The 20,409-nt window shown below is 36.5% G+C and overlaps 2 protein-coding genes across 4 annotated transcripts in view; one reads left to right on the top strand and one right to left on the bottom strand.

Moving 5' to 3' along the window:
- Nucleotides 1-4,998: 4,998 nt before the first annotated feature.
- LOC139981182 (protein orai-2-like) lies at nt 4,999-11,926 on the bottom strand. 3 transcript variants are annotated; one of them, XM_071993385.1, is made up of 3 exons: nt 11,823-11,926; nt 9,403-9,607; nt 4,999-8,689 (listed from the first exon to the last, which is right to left on the bottom strand). In XM_071993385.1, the coding sequence occupies exons 2-3, from the start codon at nt 9,511-9,513 to the stop codon at nt 8,183-8,185; spliced, it is 618 nt and encodes a 205-aa protein (XP_071849486.1). In that variant the 5' UTR covers nt 9,514-9,607; nt 11,823-11,926; the 3' UTR covers nt 4,999-8,182. The 3 variants fall into 3 exon arrangements, with proteins under 3 accessions (XP_071849486.1, XP_071849485.1, XP_071849484.1); XM_071993384.1 differs by lacking the exon at nt 11,823-11,926 and adding an exon at nt 11,457-11,768; XM_071993383.1 differs by lacking the exon at nt 11,823-11,926 and adding an exon at nt 11,551-11,768.
- Nucleotides 11,927-12,178: 252 nt separating this feature from the next.
- LOC139981185 (lysine-specific demethylase 2B-like) overlaps nt 12,179-20,409 on the top strand; it is a 29,068-nt gene continuing 20,837 nt past the window's right edge. Inside the window, exon 1 of the mRNA XM_071993388.1 lies at nt 12,179-12,347. Within this exon, the coding sequence (XP_071849489.1) occupies nt 12,315-12,347 (33 nt within the window). The 5' untranslated portion in view covers nt 12,179-12,314. The remainder of the gene's footprint in view (nt 12,348-20,409) is intronic.

Raw genomic sequence — 20,409 nt, 5'->3', positions numbered from 1 at the left:
GTGAGTAGGATATTTCAGCGTTATGAGAACTAAGCTGCTGCTGGAATTTGAAAAGATCTACTTCAGAATATTTTTGTATGAGAGTCAGGCTTTTATCTACGAATTTTATGTCTAATAACTTGAAAAAGCTGCATCTATATACTATAGGATCCAAAAAGTCAGAAATTCTTCAAAATACCAATTGAGCCTCTATTACTAGGCATGGGCTTCTATTATTAATGGATAAGGTAATCGTGACCAGACAACACCCCCCGGGCAACCCCCCCAACAGAAGTTTTCTTTTGGGGGGGATTGCTGGGGGGGGGGTGAGTTGCCCGCCAACCATGGTAAAATGCTAGGCCTAGGCTCAGTCAAATTGAATTTCCTGGGTTATGTCCTCTTTTGCTTGGAACTGCCCGGTTGTAAGAATGTGAATTAGGATCTGTATACCGTACCTATGTATGACATGGACAAACATGATTCCTGAGCCTAATTTGGCCTATGGTTTTCAGTTGACTCTGTTAGTTTTACCTGCTATCCTCTAACAGGACACAATGTTCTAGGAAATATTTTTACCTAGCCTACAGTGATATTTTAGTAACCTAATTTTTCAATATTATTTCATAAAAGATAGTGGAGTTCTGGACCAGTTCAATTCAAATCATCAAGTGCAAAGCAGAATGATTAATCATTTCAATGGTCTGCCAGATCGCCACCCAAATTTTCATAAATAGTAATCCGAACAAGCTCATGACTCAATGGAGCCAAGCAGTTTTTCATTAGGGGGCTAGGCTAGCCCTTGGTGATTTGTATTGCACACTGTGCTTCGTAGATCCCCGATTTGTCTTGCCACGCTGGAGCCTTCAATTTAAGGAATATACCCACTAAACTTTGCAGAGATATTTTTATGCACCTTATAACAGATCTCATCCCAACATCGCAACTTTCTTGATCAGAACTTGTTAAAAATAGACCATCTTCATGCCTGAAATTTATGCTGTTTTCTGTGATGTTAACTATGCGTGTATGTACACTGCACAGTGCACCATACATAGCTGTAAGGACTGTGTGGTGTAACCCACAGTCCTGGTTATCAGGGATGTAAGTGCAGCCAAAAAAAACCCGGAAAACTATTCGGAGAAACCGGGGAAATGTCGTCCTAACGCATCCTACTCCTAGCTCTGAATACTTACGCACTATCGTTATGTTAGGCTAGCTCAAAAGTATTAGCGCTCTAACACATCATACCCCTAGTTCTGACTACTTACACACTATCGTTATGTTAGGCTAGCTCCAAGTAACGAATACGTCGCAGCGAAATCCGGAATAAAAAACAGTCTCACATTTGAAAGCGATCACGAATATCGACTATCATATGCGTATCCCGTAGATTTACCCGCTCACAAATATCACAAGCGTTATTTCCGAAACTTATGTCGAGCACCAGCAGTTACGAATCAACGTGAATTAGGCAAGGTTTTTCAACGAAAGAAATGAGCTATGGCGATTTGAAGTTCGCACGTACGCAACGATGTTCACATGGCACACACAATGTTGTACAGTGCAGTGCGATGTGTAACAGGAAATGGTATTTTGGTTGATCGATGAGTGAAAATTGAAGTTAGCTTGCTGCAACGGGCCAGGCATTTTTGCCGCGTTGTGTATTTGATATTAGTACAATTTTGTGGAACTTTATTGGAATTAAAAAAAAAACCGGATTTCCGTAAAAATACGGAAGACTTACATCCCTGTGGTTATGGACTAGGCTAGGCCTAGTGTTACGAATCTTAGTTCATTGTACTAGGCCTAGGTGAAGTACTCACATCACAAAGTTTGTGATTGGAGTTCGCCTTCCAGTGAAGCCTGTTTACTTTTGCCTCCCATGTTTTCCTCCTATCTAGGTTTGTTGGGAATCTGAAAAGTTTTGAACCGTTTTCGGGACGATTTGAACAGCCCCACGCTGAACAGCCAGGCATTTTGTGAAGGCAGCGCATATGCTGACTGCTCGAACGTACGTTGTTGCAGAATTAGTTGGCCCCAAAATGGTGCCATGAGGTCACGTGATCGAAAATTCCGGGACCCGAGTTGTCGCAACTCTCTCTATATAAGGCTCTGATAGTACTCAGAGCCTTATAAGGCTCTGATAGTACTTACGGCCGGAATACTCGAATCGATCACGTCCCCCCCCCCCCCCCACGTTTCAAATCGGATTGACGCCCCTGCCTTCAGGTAGAGCATGGAGGTCTGTTTTTACCTCCATGGGTAGAGTGAATATAAACTTAACACACTGACTTAACGAGGGAACATTACATACGGTCAAGATGGCACATCGGGAAGGTGGTGATATTATGTTATACTGAAAAGAAGAACACCAGTCAAACGATTGTGGGCTTGCACTATCGGTAGTTATGGATTCTAGCGTAAATGCATTTGAAAGCGCCAAACAATTGACCTCGTAGTAATGTACCCTATATGAATACGATGAATATGCATTCTTACGGGTCTGAACGGTGGCGCCGTGCTTAATAGGCCTATATCTAGGCTGTGTCTGCCGAGGCTCTGAATTAAGAAAGTCAATTCAAAGAATTTGTGACAGTTATTTGCTTCACGTTCCTCGTTGTCCTTATTCATGAACACACAGTTATATGGAGTAACCATGCAACAGTGTGTAGAGCACCCTGCGTAGCGTACGTTACTTTCCTTCCTCACACTCGTGTAGTAAACAAAAATGATATTTAAGTGTCGGGCTTTGCAGACGAAGGACGCAAACAGAATCGAGAACAGACTAAAATATTGAGAAAGTTGAGAAATGATGAGAAAATGCCCACCACTTCAATTTCAGAAGTGGTGAACACGTTCTTGGTCTCGCTGTTCTGTCCTTCTTGACTCATCAGAACCTATTCAATAGTCGTTTGTATGTTATGTTGAAGTTCTTGGCCGAGAGACATTAGTACTCTCAGACCTTGGGAAGGATTACATACGAGTACAGCCCATCATCTTTAGATAATTGATATCTTTAGATAGTTGTTTCATGTAGCTTCCAGAAAACATTTTAAAGTTCACTCTCAGTGTTTATTATTGAACTAAACCCTCAAAACAGGGAGTCACTATATTGAGGGGTGGGGGGGGGGGTGGAGCATTCCCAATAAGAGTTTAAGTTCATCTTGGTTACCTACAGGTTACTTTACTTGGTTACTTACAGACTCTGACCTCTGTTGACCTCAAATGACCTAACAACTCCACAGAAAACAATAGGGTTCTATTACAAAGGTGGATCCACATACCAAGTAGCATATGAACTTCTTACAACTTTCGCCATTGGATTTATTGTGATTGCAAGACCAGTGACTCTCACTAAAGTGTATAGGGTTCTTGTTCTCACTGACATGAATCCACATAGCGAGTAAGAACATCATCCATACTTTCACCTTTGGATTAATTGTGATTACAAGACCAGTGACTCTCAATAAAGTGTATAGGGTTCTTGTTCTCACTGACATGAATCCACATAGCGAGTAAGAACATCATCCATGCTTTCACCTTTGGATTAATTGTGATTACAAGACCAGTGACTCTCAATAAAGTGTATAGGGTTCTTGTTATTACTGAGATGAATCCACATAGCGAGTAAGAACATCATCCATACTTTCACCTTTGGATTAATTGTGATTACAAGACCAGTGACTCTCACTAAAATGTATAGGGTTCTTGTTATTACTGAGATGAATCCACATAGCGAGTAAGAACATCATCCATACTTTCACCTTTGGATTAATTGTGATTACAAGACCAGTGACTCTCACTAAAGTGTATAGGGTTCTTGTTATCACTGAGATGAATCCACATAGTGAGTAAGAACATCATCCATTCTTTCGCCTTTGGGTGTATTATGATTACAAGACCAGTGAATCTCACTAAAGTGTATAGGGTTCTTGTTCACACTGAGATGAATCCACATAGCGAGTAAGAACATCATCCATTCTTTCACCTTTGGATTAATTGTGATTACAAGACCAGTGACTCTCAATAAAGTGTATAGGGTTCTTGTTATTACTGAGATGAATCCACATAGCGAGTAAGAACATCATCCATACTTTCACCTTTGGATTAATTGTGATTACAAGACCAGTGACTCTCACTAAAATGTATAGGGTTCTTGTTATTACTGAGATGAATCCACATAGCGAGTAAGAACATCATCCATACTTTCACCTTTGGATTAATTGTGATTACAAGACCAGTGACTCTCACTAAAATGTATAGGGTTCTTGTTATCACTGAGATGAATCCACACAGTGAGTAAGAACATCATCCATTCTTTCGCCTTTGGGTGTATTGTGATTACAAGACCAGTGAATCTCACTAAAGTGTATAGGGTTCTTGTTCACACTGAGGTGAATCCACATAGCGAGTAAGAACATCATCCATACTTTCGCCTTTGGGTGTATTGTGATAACAAGACCAGTGAATCTCACTAAAGTGTATAGGGTTCTTGTTCACACTGAGATGAATCCACAGAGCGAGTAAGAACATCATCCATACTTTCACCTTTGGATTAATTGTGATTACAAGACCAGTGACTCTCACTAAAATGTATAGGGTTCTTGTTATTACTGAGATGAATCCACATAGCGAGTAAGAACATCATCCATACTTTCACCTTTGGATTAATTGTGATTACAAGACCAGTGACTCTCACTAAAGTGTATAGGGTTCTTGTTCACACTGAGATGAATCCACACAGCGAGTAAGAACATCATCCATACCTTGGAGCTCCAGTGCTTGCAAAGTTCTTGACTTTGACCTCTGTTGACATATGACCTTCACAAATGTATAGGGTTCTTGTACTCTTAAGGTGGATCCACATACCCAACATGAAGTTCCTTCAATCTTTTGTTTTTGAAGTTAATAAGTTTTTACAATCCAAGCTGTCAGACATGTACACACACATGTGCCATCACCATCTCATAGATTCCATTTGCCTTTGGCAAGGAATCAAAATGAAATGACAAGTCAGTGTTTTGTGCCTTTTATCTATTTATTTATTTGCAATCTGTGAGTTGAAGGTACTGACTTTCAACTTGTACAATATACCATGTAGTTACAGGACTGCGTTCTAGTGCTGTAATAGCAATAGCACACCAATTGCAACTCTTTTGCAATGTGTTACAGTATTATGATACGAACTAGAATAGAAATGTTAACAAGTACTGTCTCATGAAATAAAGGTATTAGCATCTGCTAAATTAATGATAAAAAAAAAAATCGTTTTCACAAAACATATCCAACCAAGTCTGTCTGCAAAACAGCAAGGCGGTTGCAACTCTGATAACAATAACATTTAAACAACGAAGTCTGCAATTGAAGAGTTTCAAGTACTATCTATGCATATTACTGAAACATAATTGAGATATCACAACCAATTCAAATGTTTGGAAGCAAATATCTACATTTTATGTCACAGTTTTCTCGGTGAGCAAATATTTACCTAATATCAAGTAGATCCAAATTTAAAAAAATGGTTTAAGGAATGTTTGGCCTTTTAAGCTTTTCATGTATTTTACTTGATCATGCAGCACAATACATAATCCTCAAACCCAACAAACTGTTTGTTTAGTAATCTAACCATGGTATGAGTAACATAACTAGAATGTAAATCAGAGAAAATCTTCTCTGTGTAAATAAATAATTTTATTTGCTTTCTTTGTCTGAGATATAATAACTACTTATTTGAAAACTTTATTATACAAAATGTGAAGTCACATAGTTAAGAATAGTCAGAAAAAGGAATTTGCAAATTACCAGTCACCAGGTTACACAATCATTGACTCCCAAGAACATTTTACATTAACATTAGACAATTTCCTTTGAAATTAATAATTTAACTTTTAAATATACATGGCAATCAAGGATGATGAATATTCATATTTACACCCATGGAAACGAGTAAAATGGCCGATGCTTGAAATTTGAAATTCTGTTGAATATGAACTTCTGTTGCCACAAAGTATTTGGGCTTTACCAGATATTCAGTACAAATAACTTTCCAAAATGAATTGGAAGCTTTAAATAGTGTGGGCCCACCTTGAAAACATTTCAGGATACCAAACAGCATAAATAGGGTGGGGGGGGGGGCGACAAAACTATATGTAAATATAAGAAATATGGGTGTGACAGGGTTCCCACAATTTCTTGATTAAAAATGTTAAAAGTTGATCAGAGGCTCATTTACTGTGAATTGTTTTCATGTGGCTTTATAATACACACACATATATATATATATATATATATATATATATACATATAGTATTATATATATATAGTATTATATGTATATATATATATATGTATATATATATATATATATAGATATATATATTTCTATTCTAGAATCTTAAAGTTTGGCACCTAGTTTTGTACATGCAGGGATTCTGAGACATCTCAAATCACAAGTCCTGCCCTTTTGCAAAATTTCATGTGGGTAGAACATTTAAAAAAGTAACATTTATTCAATGTACATGAGAAAATATATGTAGGATATGTAATCTATTTGACAAGTTTCTTGGAATAACTGCGTCAGAGGAAAAAGTTGGTCTGTAACATACATCAGATATGATGGAATTCATATTATCTAGAGAGACATATCAACAGTTTGTAATACACAGAGCAGATGTGACAAACTGCTGTGAAATCATCAACAAGAAAAATACAGGGGCTTACCCTGTTATAACTTAATAACATGTTTAATATAAATAAAAAGATTTAAAAAAAGAAAGATTTGTATAGAGAAAGATTTGTAGAGAAAAAAATTTGGTCATTGTTATAATGAAATTTAAACAAGATAAAATCTCACATATTTAACTCTTATAATAAACTAAAGAATACAATTATGGACAGTTACACAAATGTGGCTATCAGTACCGCAAAGCGCAAATGACACATACCAACATTTAATATAAATATTCAAATAAGCAACAAAAACAAATATTGTGTGATAAAGACTGCATCCTTTATTGCTCCACTAGTACTTTTATGGTGCACTCACACTACTATTATTACCTCATCTCTACATGCAATTTACCAGGGATGAGATATTTATTTACGCCACTAACAAGAGATAAAATTCAAATGCAAACTCAGGTCGCTCACTAAGTGATGTTGCACAAGGACAACTTCAGCCTCCAATAAAGTTGCAGTCTTGTAATTTCTAATTAGATTAAACTTTGAAGAAGATCCTGCTAGGATCGAAACGTCAGGCCAACTTACTTTTACACATTCTATTACACAGGCTCTCTAGTGCATAAGCAGTTTGCTAACAGTTTTATTTTATTTAGATTAAACTTTGCAACTAAAGAAAATGCCAAAACAAATTCCTGTTCCTAGAAAAACCAACAAAACAAATCCAAATGAAACAGGGCTGCATGACAGCAGAAGGCCAAGGAAGATGAAAAGTGAAAAACGCTCGGTGGAATGATTACAAATTTAGAGCCTGGGAGAAAAAAAAATGGTGGAGACTATTTCCACAATAAGGAACCTATCAAGAAGCCTGCATAAATTATTATTCCTTTTATTAGTACTGAAAGTATAGACTATATACATACTACTACTATATATTTATCCATGGTTACCATCATAAACAAAAGACCTTATAAGCCAATGCTGCTAAATGTTAATGTAACAAACTGCTACAATAATGTTTCAATTGAGATGGTTTTAGCTGACCTAACAATAGCTCCCATGGTAACTATTTACAAAGAAGAAATATAAGTTAAAAGTTATCCTTCTTTGAAAAACTAAAATTCCTGGACATAAAAGACAAAGCGAAAACAACATGAAGACATGTACAAATTTGGACAACATATAGACAACATTTAAATCATATTATATTTGTATTAGTGAAATTGGTATTTCAGGGAGTACACTTCACTTATATATTGACATCCAAATATTTGGGTTCGTGAACTTATCTGTGTAAATCTCATCTCTGAGAAAGAATTATAATCCATCTATATCACCTAGCCACAAGCTTAAGTTTGAATAATTAAAGGTAAAATTGAGTGAATTCACACTGCAATTTGCAGCATGACACAATATGGGTGTCATTTTGGTCCTCTGGCCTTGTGCTTTATAGTGGCAGGATAAACTGTACATGCACAATACTTACAATGGGTATCCCTGCTTTACCTATGATACCTGGCTCTCTTTATACAGTTTGTATGTTCCCATGATTATCACCATTCAACTGTGTAGCCATGTTCTCTAATTCCTCCAAATCCTTGGACGATTTGGAAAATTTGTGATGCATCAGAATTCGATAGAATCGCACAGCGAAAAGACAGAGCAAGAACAAGGCAGGGATGCACATAGCTGTCGCTATGATTGCCGAAGCCTTATAATCATATAACTTGATCCAGCTGAGAAAAATGATTTCAATGATGAAGAGAACAATACCAAGGATGGTTGAACATGCCCAAGCCATCTCGATGTAATTGTAAAGGACGTCGTGCGGCGACTCATGAACAGCGTTGATGTTGTGGACGTTGCTGACCGCTTCGATGTTGGGCAAGATGCAGACACTGATTAAGAGTGCAAAGAGGTGTACCAAGACCAGCAGGGTGGAGCAGATGGTGAAACATGCCACCAAGATATTGAAACAATGGTCAACTTTATCTGGATCAGGCTTGTCTATCTGGAGCTCGACCATTGCAACCTTTCGAAGAAAGAATATCGGATATCTTTTGTTATTAAAATCAAAATCATATATATATATATGTATATATATATATATATATATACATATATAAACATATACATATATCCTGGATTCTAACCCGGGCCTCCCACTTTATATGCACTAGGCTATGGATGCTGATTGTAGGTCTGGAGGTTCGAAAGCGTTAAGGAAGGTCGTAATTCAACTTTCGGCGTTTGTCACTTGTATCGAACAATGCTAGTCCTGTTTTGGTGACATATCTATACACACACACACAAAAGTTAGTATTTCTTACAAGAAATTCAGTTCATATCCAAGACCACCTTTCCTTGCCTTCCCAGGCCAAATAATAACAATATTATATTACTGATGGTTGTAGCAAAAACTTGGCATACAACGTTGGGTCCATGAGGCATAACATTTTATGAAATCATATCAAAAATTTCTTTTTAGTGACAGATTCTCACTAATCATTCAAACCTTAGCTTCATGGGTTATAATACAGAAGACTGAGAAGAGATGAAACATTACTTAACCAAATTATTACTTCAATATAAAGATCTATGGTGTTACTGCACATTCTTTGGTGGCCAACTGAATAAAAACATTAAACTGCTCAGTTGCATATTATATTAATTCAACTTATGGTAATCTGTTGAGGACTGATTTCTTCAAATCTACAGAACAGAAAGGAGTAATATGTTAGCTACCATCGCAAATCCAGCAAGTAAGGCTGATGTTCTTCCAGAGGCCTTGAGTTTGGCTCTGCTGAGGTAGAGCCTTCGCCAACTGTGGGCTTGCACTGAGTGTGGATTGGCCATCCTTTGCACATAGGACCCATAAATCCACTCAGAATAGCTGCTTGAAGGTTGAATCTTGATGCTGTATCGTTATCGGATGCACATGTAAATATATCTGAAAGAAGAGAGGTATAAAATCTGATAAAAACATATGACAAATTTATACAGAGAAACAGAAGCTGGTCACGGTATTTCCAACTATTTCTGATCTTGTGGAATATTATTTAGAGAATTGTTATGGTCATGTTACTCACTAGTGCTGATGGTCGTAATGGATTAATCGCCAGAGTTGCAATTACACTTTGGAAGTTTGATTAATCGCGCTCAAAACCTAAGTTGCGATTAGTTGACTACAAGCTAGCACTACACATAATCTGCTTTTCAAATATAGCCTAACCTATCAAAAAATACACTAAAGCAGTCTGTCAGCAAATATTGAAAAAAATATACAGGTTCTCACAATGCTACACTAGCACTGTGCTGTGTTAAAAATTGACAAGCACCTGCTCCGGTTAGATTCATGCAAATGCTTGTCAGTAATACGCGTGTTCTGCAGTGCAACATTCAGTCATATGATATCAATGTCTAATCATTGCACAAAATCGCAAATTCGTAACTTATTAATCTCGTACAATTGCCAAAGTATTTTTCATTTCTTCAGATATGTTTATAATTACTTCATGGCCTGTTTCACATTTATCGGATTTCCGACTGAGTGTGTCAATTGCGGTGTAGTTGTGCAAAAATATGTGCCTGCTAGCTTAGCGCCTATTCTAGAACATTGAATGTCCTTCTACAGAAAGCTCTTGTATACTAATCATCACACTGCTACAAGGTGTTCTATCTATTCAATGTTTGCATTAATTAGTGGTAGTAGTTGTAGTAGCCTCGTATATATGCATTGGAAATTTTTTATTTACTATGAATGATTTTAAGATACGTTGTAGATTGAGGGTTATTCACAGCTTTTTTGTCATCGACGTTTAAACATGATTTAGACACCACCCGCTAAGACACAAAACAAATAAAGACAGTACACCATGGAGAAAGATTTGTTTTGACTATTTCTGCAATGCAAATATGACAGTGATGACGTCATAACTGTAACCCAGTAATTGCGGTTACAGCTATGCAATTAATCGACTACAAAAGAAAGAGTCCACTATCAGCACTATTACTCACACAAATTTAACATAAATTTCGTACAGGAAAAGTGCCAAAAGGGAACACAAGACCACTTTTATGTTGCTGAATAAACATGATCTCTCTATTAGTATTAGGTCAATGTTGAAATGTGATGTTGAAATGTGATGTGAATGTTAAAATGTGAACTAGAGCAATAAATATTTGCCATGGTTATTCATCGGGCAGCCCTGTGAATAGCAATGTATTATCCCACCATTCTTCCAGCAAAGTACACAATTTTATGAAGAGCCGAGCCAGGATTTAATGCAATGGGTATTCAAATTAGTCTTTGAAACTTGGGTGAAGTACAAGTAGTTCTTTGAAAAAAATCCATCATATAATTTTCAACACTCAGCCCATGGGAAATACAAGATCAACCACATCCACAACTGAAAACAGTACCGTAATGAGAATCCACTTTCCTAATTGTAGGTGCCATATACTTCATCTCTTGAGTATCCCTAACTCTGGTTGCAGGTGCAGGCTGACAACTTTATTCTATAACATTTGTAATTCTTTAGACGCAGTACATATGGCTATCAGCATTGGATTCCATCTTTACCCAGCAGCCAGGTGAATCAAGTTATGTTACTCGTCTGGCTGCCTGTTGAATTATATGACACATTTCTTTTCTTGAGCAAGGGCCTAGGCCTATGTTTCGATTGACTGTGAAGCCATGGTTTGGTTGTTTGAGTTGTGTGGCATTCTGCACAAAGTTGAAAAGTGAACAGAAACAATTAAGAAATGCCTAACAATCTGGTACCTCATTTGTAACTCACCTTAATATTTAGGCTACAGTATGCTAGGTATGATAAAGCAACACCTAAGAACTTGGGCCGAGGCCTAACGAGGCACTAGGCTAAGTTACAGTACCTTGGTGAAGTTGGTGACAATATATTCGGTACACATGAATTTTTGCTGAAAGTTATGTCGCACTGGTCGCTATCTACATTACATGATACGACTCTTGCTAGAAAAGTGGGTATATTCGTGCTGTATTCACTATCACATGGTTAGCAGAATATTATTAGGTTACAATTACGGTACATATCTCTTAGTCTTACACAGCCATGGTCTTGCTCAAATTGTCGTTTGTACTATTATGCATGAAGTGTACATTACAAGTCTGGCTATCTCGCACTTACGCGGGTACGAAAGAGCTACATATACACAGTACAGTATATATCACTGCACAATCCGCGAATCTGTTGTTTAGGTTGTACTTGTCGATCGAAGTGACCTTTCACAGGTGACCTGATACTAGATGTTGAAATAAAATTTGTATTCGTTTAATGCAATATATATATATATTTACTCATCAATCGAGTCATTTGATTTGATTTTACGAATTAAAAAGGAAATAATACTGATCAATTGTTTTGAAGGGAAATTTAACCATTAAATAAATGAGATTGGTAGACCGGTATGACATTATAGTAGTTCCTTTCGTTTTTCATGAATATTAAGTACATTACGCCACACGCTGAAGCATCCGTTGACCCTTTGCCGTGTTGTGTATAGGTTAACTTAACTGTGTTTACTTCGGATACATTGTGACTACTGGCAAGATGAAATAGTGTACTTCTCCACAGTTGATATTCCTATTTCCCGACCACTCCAGAAGTTGTGAAGGAAGAATGACCTCGCAAAATGAAACAAGAAGATCCATGGTTTGTGACTTTGACAACTCTCATTGTTTTCCATGAATTTTCAGCAAATTCGTTCCTGACGTTTACACAACACTATAGAACAATGCCATGTACTGCACGTTCGTTGCTGCGTTTAAAATTTGCAGACGCTATTCGAGTAGAAAATTTCGATATTTTTTTTATTCTGGGGAACATTTTTCTTTTCAATACTTCGGGACATTGTGAAATATAAAGTTGTTGCAATCCTGTATTGTTTTGTGTTACTTTCTTTTGTTATTGGTGTAATATAGATAAAAATATTGTACTCGGCGAGTCACTGCCCCCACATTCTATGTTGTTTTAAAGTTTCCGCCGTTTTATTCCTCCCAGAAAATTGTGTTAGTCGAGTTAGCAGTACCCGTGACTGTCATAAATCCAAGACTAATGTATATGAATTCTTTAAATAGTAATCATATCATGTAAAAATGTGTCTTAATAAATTTATTTCGTTATCTGGTTTGTAAGTTTGTGCCTACGTGAGTAATTCCATGTATCACTATCGTGCAGGCTATATAACATGTGTGCGGTGACTGTATAGTATTAGACGAATGGTAGTGATAGAGTTGAATATGAGCATTATTTCCTGTTTTTTGTTGTTTAATTTTTAGCAATCACTTTGATGCAAAGAGCAAACGCAATAAGTAATCATCTATCTGTTCTAAATAGAATTGAGTTTACTTGTGTGTTGGATTAGCCTATATTGATCAATTTATTACCCATTTCATTTAAAGGGCATATTCAGTCATCTCGTCCAAGCCGTGATTGAAAACTTTTATACGTATAGAGTTCACGCACGTGATCACTTTCAGATTATCCTCATAACAAACTATGATCACAATGTTTAACAGTTGGGTAGGTATAGTGCATGGTTAAATGATCAGGTTTGTGTTTTCATAAAATATCTATGATTTTTTTTTGTTTTGAAAATGGACATGTGAGTTGGTCATGTAGCCTATATTTTCCTAATGATCCTATAGCTATAATTGAACCTGAGTACCAGGTGCGTATCATGTGATCTAGGCTAGTGGACTCAAATTAGGCCTTGTTGACATATATAGTAGAGGCTAGTCTATAGTTGGTTAGCAGTGTTGTAATGGGCAAATGATAGACTAAACATGCATATTCTAGTATGTAGAATATGAACCATTATGGAACAATATACTTGACACTAATAATATATCATGCGAAGATTACTGAGGCTAAAGGCCTATATACCAACTGGTTCTACTTTCCACAAATCGTATTTGCATAGAAGAGGTTTACTCGTTTTCCGTCAATGAACCATATGAACTCCAAAGAGGGAACAGACTATAACAGCACCTATGTCAATTATGTGAACAATTCCTTTGCAACCTCAATTTGTTTTAATTAACTCTCATACGTTCTATGAAAATCATTGAACAATTGACTAAATTGTGATACGGCATGTAGTCATATTCACTCCGTAAAGACGGACCATATAGGCCAACTGTCAGTTTGATCTTTATACAGTCACAAATAAACAAGGAATTCTGCCATCCGAATGTAAGCACCGGATCATAAATTTGTTGTCCTGCATATGGAATTTAATTATCACCAAATTCCGTTTGGCTATCCGACTGGATTTACGCTGCAAAAATGTTCTTTTCCATGAGCACTTCAGTATAAAATGCACATAGTTTATAGTGTCAGAAAATGGTGCAATATTAAAACGTGTATATCTGTTCCATCCTAGCTAGGCAGAGGGGTGCATAGGAGGTCCTAGAGGAGGTGTGGGAGGGGCGGGGAGGGTGGAGAGCTTGCGGATTAACGATAAATCATCTCCAATATGATTTGTATCACCAAATTTGCTTGTATATTCAGCGTCCGCGCCTTTCCCCCTTTATGCCACAAAGGTCGTAGCCTGAGCATGGATCATCTTTTAACAAATTGTGGTTTACCATTATCGTTCTCTTCTATACCTATATCCATCCCAGTTTTATGCTGTTACTGTCCTTTAAGGGGGTAATCATTCAAGTAGAAGCTAACATATACAGATCTGCATATTTATATAAGCCATGTTGATAAGTACGTCCTGTATGGGCGGAATGTCAACGTAGCGTTGTACATGTACGTAGGCCTACTTATTAGGTTATAGGCTATGCATGCCTAGGTGTTTATAACCGCAGTACTGTTAAATATACTACCTACTGATACACAGTTGCAATCTGTGCATAGAGCTAACTGCGCATATGAAATTAGCTTTTGCAAATATACAGTGACATATTCACAAGATGAAAAAAAGGGTGTATAACTTGACATTTTTTTGCACATTATAACCAATGAGTGATGCCTATAGTGCCATAAGCGTACATGCTAAACTGGATATAAGTTAGTCACCGTTATTTGTTGTCTTTACGCTCAGTATCTTTCTATATATACAATAATGTTTAGTATGTATAGGGATTTTATCATTTCAGATCGTATAACAGTTATTTTAAAAATCATTTCTTTGCTTTCTTGCTGAGTCATGATTGTTTTACATTTTATGGTTTTAAGACTCTTTTGAAAATTCCATTTGTGTCTATTAATTCGAGGCTCCAGTGTAGTATTGCAATGAAAATTGTAGCCAGTGGTAAGTTTGATCTGCTGTGCTATAGCTCTAATGCAAGGCAATCAACTCGGACACTGGTAAAATAAAGGTAAACGTGAATCTAAAATTATTATGTACAAAAAAACATATAGGCCTATTATACCAATGCAATTCTATTGCTGAGAGCAAATGAAAGTTACTTCATTTAATTTTGAAGTGTGCAATATTTTGTGTTATCAGTGTCGCATTTTGAAGACTATACATCAAACACATTGCTAGGTTGATATTAAATCTGGAATGTTCATTTTATTGACAGCATTATGACAATATATAAAGTGTTCAATGTCGATCGGCGATAAGATCAAGTCACTCCACACAAATTCAGTTAAACACTTTACAATTTTTGGCGAGGCTCAATTACACAAGACATATACCCCAATAAAAACAGGCAAAAACGATGAAACACAAATTTATCCAATTTTCTATAATGTGGTGTCACATGTTGAATGTGCAAGTTACGCTTCCAAATGAATTAACCAGAGGAGTCGTGAATCTTACAATTTTTTTGTATATGTGATTTTGATTCACATGTAAACGATAATTTGTGTTGTTATCTAATATCCTCAGCCTGAGTGAAATTAGTGAATACTATATTATGCTGTTAAGGTTATTTCATTTGAACAAAATGTACAGTGAATCTTACAAATTTTCTGTATATGTGATTTTGATTCACATGTAAACGATAATTTGTGTTGTTATCTAATATCCTCAGCCTGAGTGAAATTAGTGAATACTATATTATGCTGTTAAGGTTATTTCATTTGAACAAAATGTACAGTGAATCTTACAAATTTTCTGTATATGTGATTTTGATTCACATGTAAACGATAATTTGTGTTGTTATCTAATATCCTCAGCCTGAGTGAAATTAGTGAATACTATATTATGCTGTTAAGGTTATTTCATTTGAACAAAATGTACAGTGAATCTTACAAATTTTCTGTATATGTGATTTTGATTCACATGTAAACGATAATTTGTGTTGTTATCTAATATCCTCAGCCTGAGTGAAATTAGTGAATACTATATTATGCTGTTAAGGTTATTTCATTTGAACAAAATGTACAGTGAATCTTACAAATTTTCTGTATATGTGATTTTGATTCACATGTAAACGATAATTTGTGTTGTTATCTAATATCCTCAGCCTGAGTGAAATTAATGAATACTATATTATGCTGTTAAGGTTATTTCATTTGAACAAAATGTACAGTGAATCTTACAAATTTTCTGTATATGTGATTTTGATTCACATGTAAACGATAATTTGTGTTGTTATCTAATATCCTCAGCCTGAGTGAAATTAATGAATACTATATTATGCTGTTAAGGTTAATTCATTTGAACAAAATGTACAGTGCATCTGGGCGCTTGAAAGTGTTTTTGTCAAGGCATACGGTTCGTCTACGTTTGGTGGTCAAAGCCTGCAAGGGAAGGACAACTGCCAACACTGGCGCAACTACCGTACCTCTCGTGTAGTGGGAACTTTGGGGGGAGGAAAGGGGGGGGGCTAAGATGTTATGTCGTCCGGGCTGTGTCATGTGTTAAGGGAATGGGTCCCCTTCTCTTTGAGAACATTTTCGGTTGGAGATATTTGAACGTTATAAATTTAGTATAGGAACTAGTTCAAAATAACTTGCAAAATAGGGCAAGTGGGGGGGGGGGGGGGCCTATTTGTCATCATGTTGTTGTAATTGTACCACATGTAAAGTTATTGCATAGAAAATAGTCTTACAGACTATCGTATACAGCAGGCCATTAACAAAGTTAAGTATATAATACCAAACAATTAGTTAATCGTATTGATCGATCTGTGATCCAGACTATACTTGAATGGCGGTAATCTAATAGCTTCCCTTCAACGTTCCTTTGTCACACAGTTGGAACGAAATCTGCTTCGCGCTCAGTTAACAGCTGTTTACCTATATTATAGGCCTATGCCTTCCATGGTAAATTGACCTTTATTTGAGTAGTTGGAATGTCACATGTATATATACGCAGTCAATGCAGTATTGTATTCTTTGCAGTGTACTCTGTATAAATAAATACAAAAACACAGAGGAAAATGCACAGGAAGCCAATATCACTAAAATGTTCATAGCCTGCGGCGGTCTCAGAGTTTTTGCTAGTATCTAAGGATTAGACCCTGTGTAATATCTGTTCCCCTTCTAGGGGAATCGTGATACACACCTGACCATGATCACACAGTCACGGTCCTCGATGTAATTTAGGGACAGGGATTGAGAGCGGATCAGTCGTTTGGTTTTTCGTGCCCAGATTCTTTCTTGGGTGAATTTTGTTAAAGAAGTATCTATGGCTCCAGTCTCGTGATACATCACTTATAGTCTTCACGTAAAATCGTGGTGACTGTGACAGCTGTCTTGATGTAATGGGACTGGGGTTGAGAGTGAGTTAAGTTGTTTGGTTTTCATGCCATGCTGTTATCTTGGGGTGGGATTTCCTAAAAAGTAGATCTCTTTATATTTTATCTTGAATTTCTACTCAATTAAAGGGATATTCCTGTGACTGAAGTTAATTGTTTAACAAAATAGATGGACAATTTTCTGCACCTTGTAGGCCAAAACCATATCTTACTAACATTTGGCATCGTGGCAACAGAAATATGTAAAATTTTGTGAAATTTTATGAATGCGTCTGGTAAGCAAGCAGTTAGTAATTTCATCATGACAGGGCTGAGCTGTAGCAAGTGTGTTTTTCTTTTGTAATGTACAAATCCACTGAGGAAGATGTTATTCTTACAAAAAAGTTGGATAGTGATGCAGATATAAATTAATAGAGCATTGCTAATTAATCAAATATTTAAATTCTATCACATATACTCAATGACAAATCAACAACAATGTTATAAAAGGTATAGCTTTTAAAGATTATATGTCATGATGACGTCACAGACTATACCTATGATGATCCACGTCCTGGGAGAATGGATTGTCTAGCTATAAAAAATGTTTACGTACAAGCAACCATATAAACGAAAGTTAGGAACAACATATCAGGTTTGAATTAACATATACCCTTTTAAGGACTTGTCCAGTCGTAGATAATATAGCATGCGGGGACATAATATATCAGTGTTACCCGAACTGAGTCTTGCACGTGATTCTTTGAACATGTATTATAGACGATACGCCTTGTCTTACCGTATATCGAGCCTATTATAGACCACATGGCAATGCATTTGCTTTTCTTCACACGTACGCAATTATATATCCGGCTCCTCTTCCCACCCTTCCTACCCAAAAAAATAAGACATTAAGATAAGAAATATGCACCGTTTCGTCGCAGCCGAATAGTTAAAAAAACGTAGTGTCGGTAAATGTCAGGCAAGAGAAATTAATATGTGGTGTTGAGGAAAAATACACTTTGTAATGGTTAAGAACAGTGAGAAACCATAGTTCAAAACTGAACAGTCTGTATAATTGTGTGTGTTTTATGTAAACATGCATAAACGTGCATAACATCTGTTGATAATTCCGAAAATTATCAATTCATTCTTGAAAAAAAGCAACGATGTGTATGTGTACTGATTGAAGAACGTGTCACGTGATGTAGCACCTTCCTTATTCAAGTGTTTGGTGGTTCTGGTCATATGATTGCTTATTTATGGAACATGGTGAACTTGCATGACCTTTAAAGACAATGATGGGTTATGATCCCAGCAAGGGGTGGGGGGGGGCGTGGTAAATCAGCAATTTCATTAGAACATGAAAGTTGTCTACTAAGTTCCCAAAATCGTGTGGCTGGAAGTATATTATACATGCATCAGTTGTCCGATATCACGTTAACACATGCATAGTAGTATATAGGTTAGGCCTATTCTCTCTATACCTATCTGGAATTAAGACTTTTCTACATGAATTATTGCAGTTTCTTTCGTTTTGTTATAATTAACTATAGTTCATTGTTGTTGTTTTTTATTTCATGAAAGCTTGGTTTATAACAAATTATTTCTTTCATATAATTGTAAATTACGGTAACATTTCATCAAACCTTGATAAGTTGGTAAAGCAAGCTTTCTCTGTATATAACATGAAAAGTGGAAATGTGTCCTGCATGGCCTCAGCTTCTCATTGCTAAAGTACTGTAGCATATATTTTTTTCATGTTTAAAATATCTTTAGTTTTCGGAATTTGTATGTCTACTATAGTGATGGAAAAATTGACCTTATAAGTTAGCGCTTGGAGTGATGGGTTCCCTTTTGTTTCAGAATGAAGCATTTAGTATCTTACCACATACAAAAACATGTCCATATACTGCGCCAAGAGTCACTGTTAATTTGATAGTTTGCTCTCGTGTAATGCATGTTTTTTTTCTTTCAAGACCGTAGCCACGGGATGTGGTAGTGTGTGTGTGTGTGTGTGTTGGGGGGGGGGTGGTTGGCGTTTCCCCATGCTATAAGAAATCAAACCCTTCCAAATGGCCTACATTTAGCAACTCGCTAGAAAATAAACATAAAGGTAACATGATGGAAATGTCACAATTTTACATCTAATCCCCTTACCAAACAAAATTTCCGAGTCATACGGGATGGGGTTCTCCCAATAGACCCCTCCACAAGACGAACATAAGTCAACATTTGTACCGCCTCTCCCGGCCCTCCATGCAAATTCGAACTCTGGCTACGGGCCTATGATCGACGCCTCTGAAAATTGTCTGGGCGCAAGTGATGTTTTCCCGACAACTGGGTTCTTCACTCACATAATGTTTAGAACTTCCTGATTACAAAAAGATTTAAAGTACTACTGACATCAAGCCAATTTGCCCCATATTCAGTACATTTGTTGTGTGTGAAAATCTCATTCAAATCTGTTGATATTTCTTTTAGAAAAGATCTTTTCGTTTCCAAGATTGACATTTGAAGTTTTGATAAATCTGGCTTAACTTATGAATTATGTGCAAACTATGACGTGGAGTGCTAAACCCTAATTACAAGCCCACACGTATCATTTGAATATTGTGATGTATACCTATTTCAAAGAAGACAAAGTATTTCCAAAAATCCCTAAGCCACAAACCTGTGTTCACTGTCCTGTGAAAACAAAGGAATAATGTAACAAAAAATTAGGCAGTCAATTCCTTTACCATCATCTAATGTGCATGATTAGCTAATGTTTATTCTTAAATAAAACTAGAATTAAGAAAAGACTTGTAAACTGGTCAATCTTTGATGGATTTTGATGGGAGTTGAAAAGTCAATAGAGACATTACAAATCATAAGCGCGCATGAACAGGGGGAGAGGAGAAATCCCGTTCTTTTTTAAAAGAGGAGGGGGGGGGGCGGGCTGAAACATTCAGCTGGAACTTAGTCGACATTTTTTAAATTAAAAGTCAAAATTGAGAAGAACAGCCGAAATTTCTAGTCTGTATATGGAAATTTGGTCATGAAAAATAGCAACTTCAATACAGCTACAG

The sequence above is a fragment of the Apostichopus japonicus genome, chromosome 15, assembly GCF_037975245.1.
Source record: "Apostichopus japonicus isolate 1M-3 chromosome 15, ASM3797524v1, whole genome shotgun sequence".
Classification (NCBI taxonomy): Eukaryota; Metazoa; Echinodermata; class Holothuroidea; order Aspidochirotida; family Stichopodidae; genus Apostichopus; species Apostichopus japonicus.
Note: the sequence above shows the minus strand (reverse complement) of the source record. Positions and strands in the feature narration are given on the sequence as shown.

What these genes read in the sequence shown, in the direction of transcription:
- LOC139981182 (XM_071993385.1), bottom strand. Translation starts at nt 9,513, where the DNA reads ATGGCCAATCCACACTCAGTGCAAGCCCACAGTTGGCGAAGGCTCTAC. An exon ending in TACTTGCTGGATTTGCGATG is followed by an intron (nt 8,690 to 9,402) that starts GTAGCTAACATA and finishes TTTCTTCGAAAG; the next exon opens with GTTGCAATGGTCGAGCTCCA.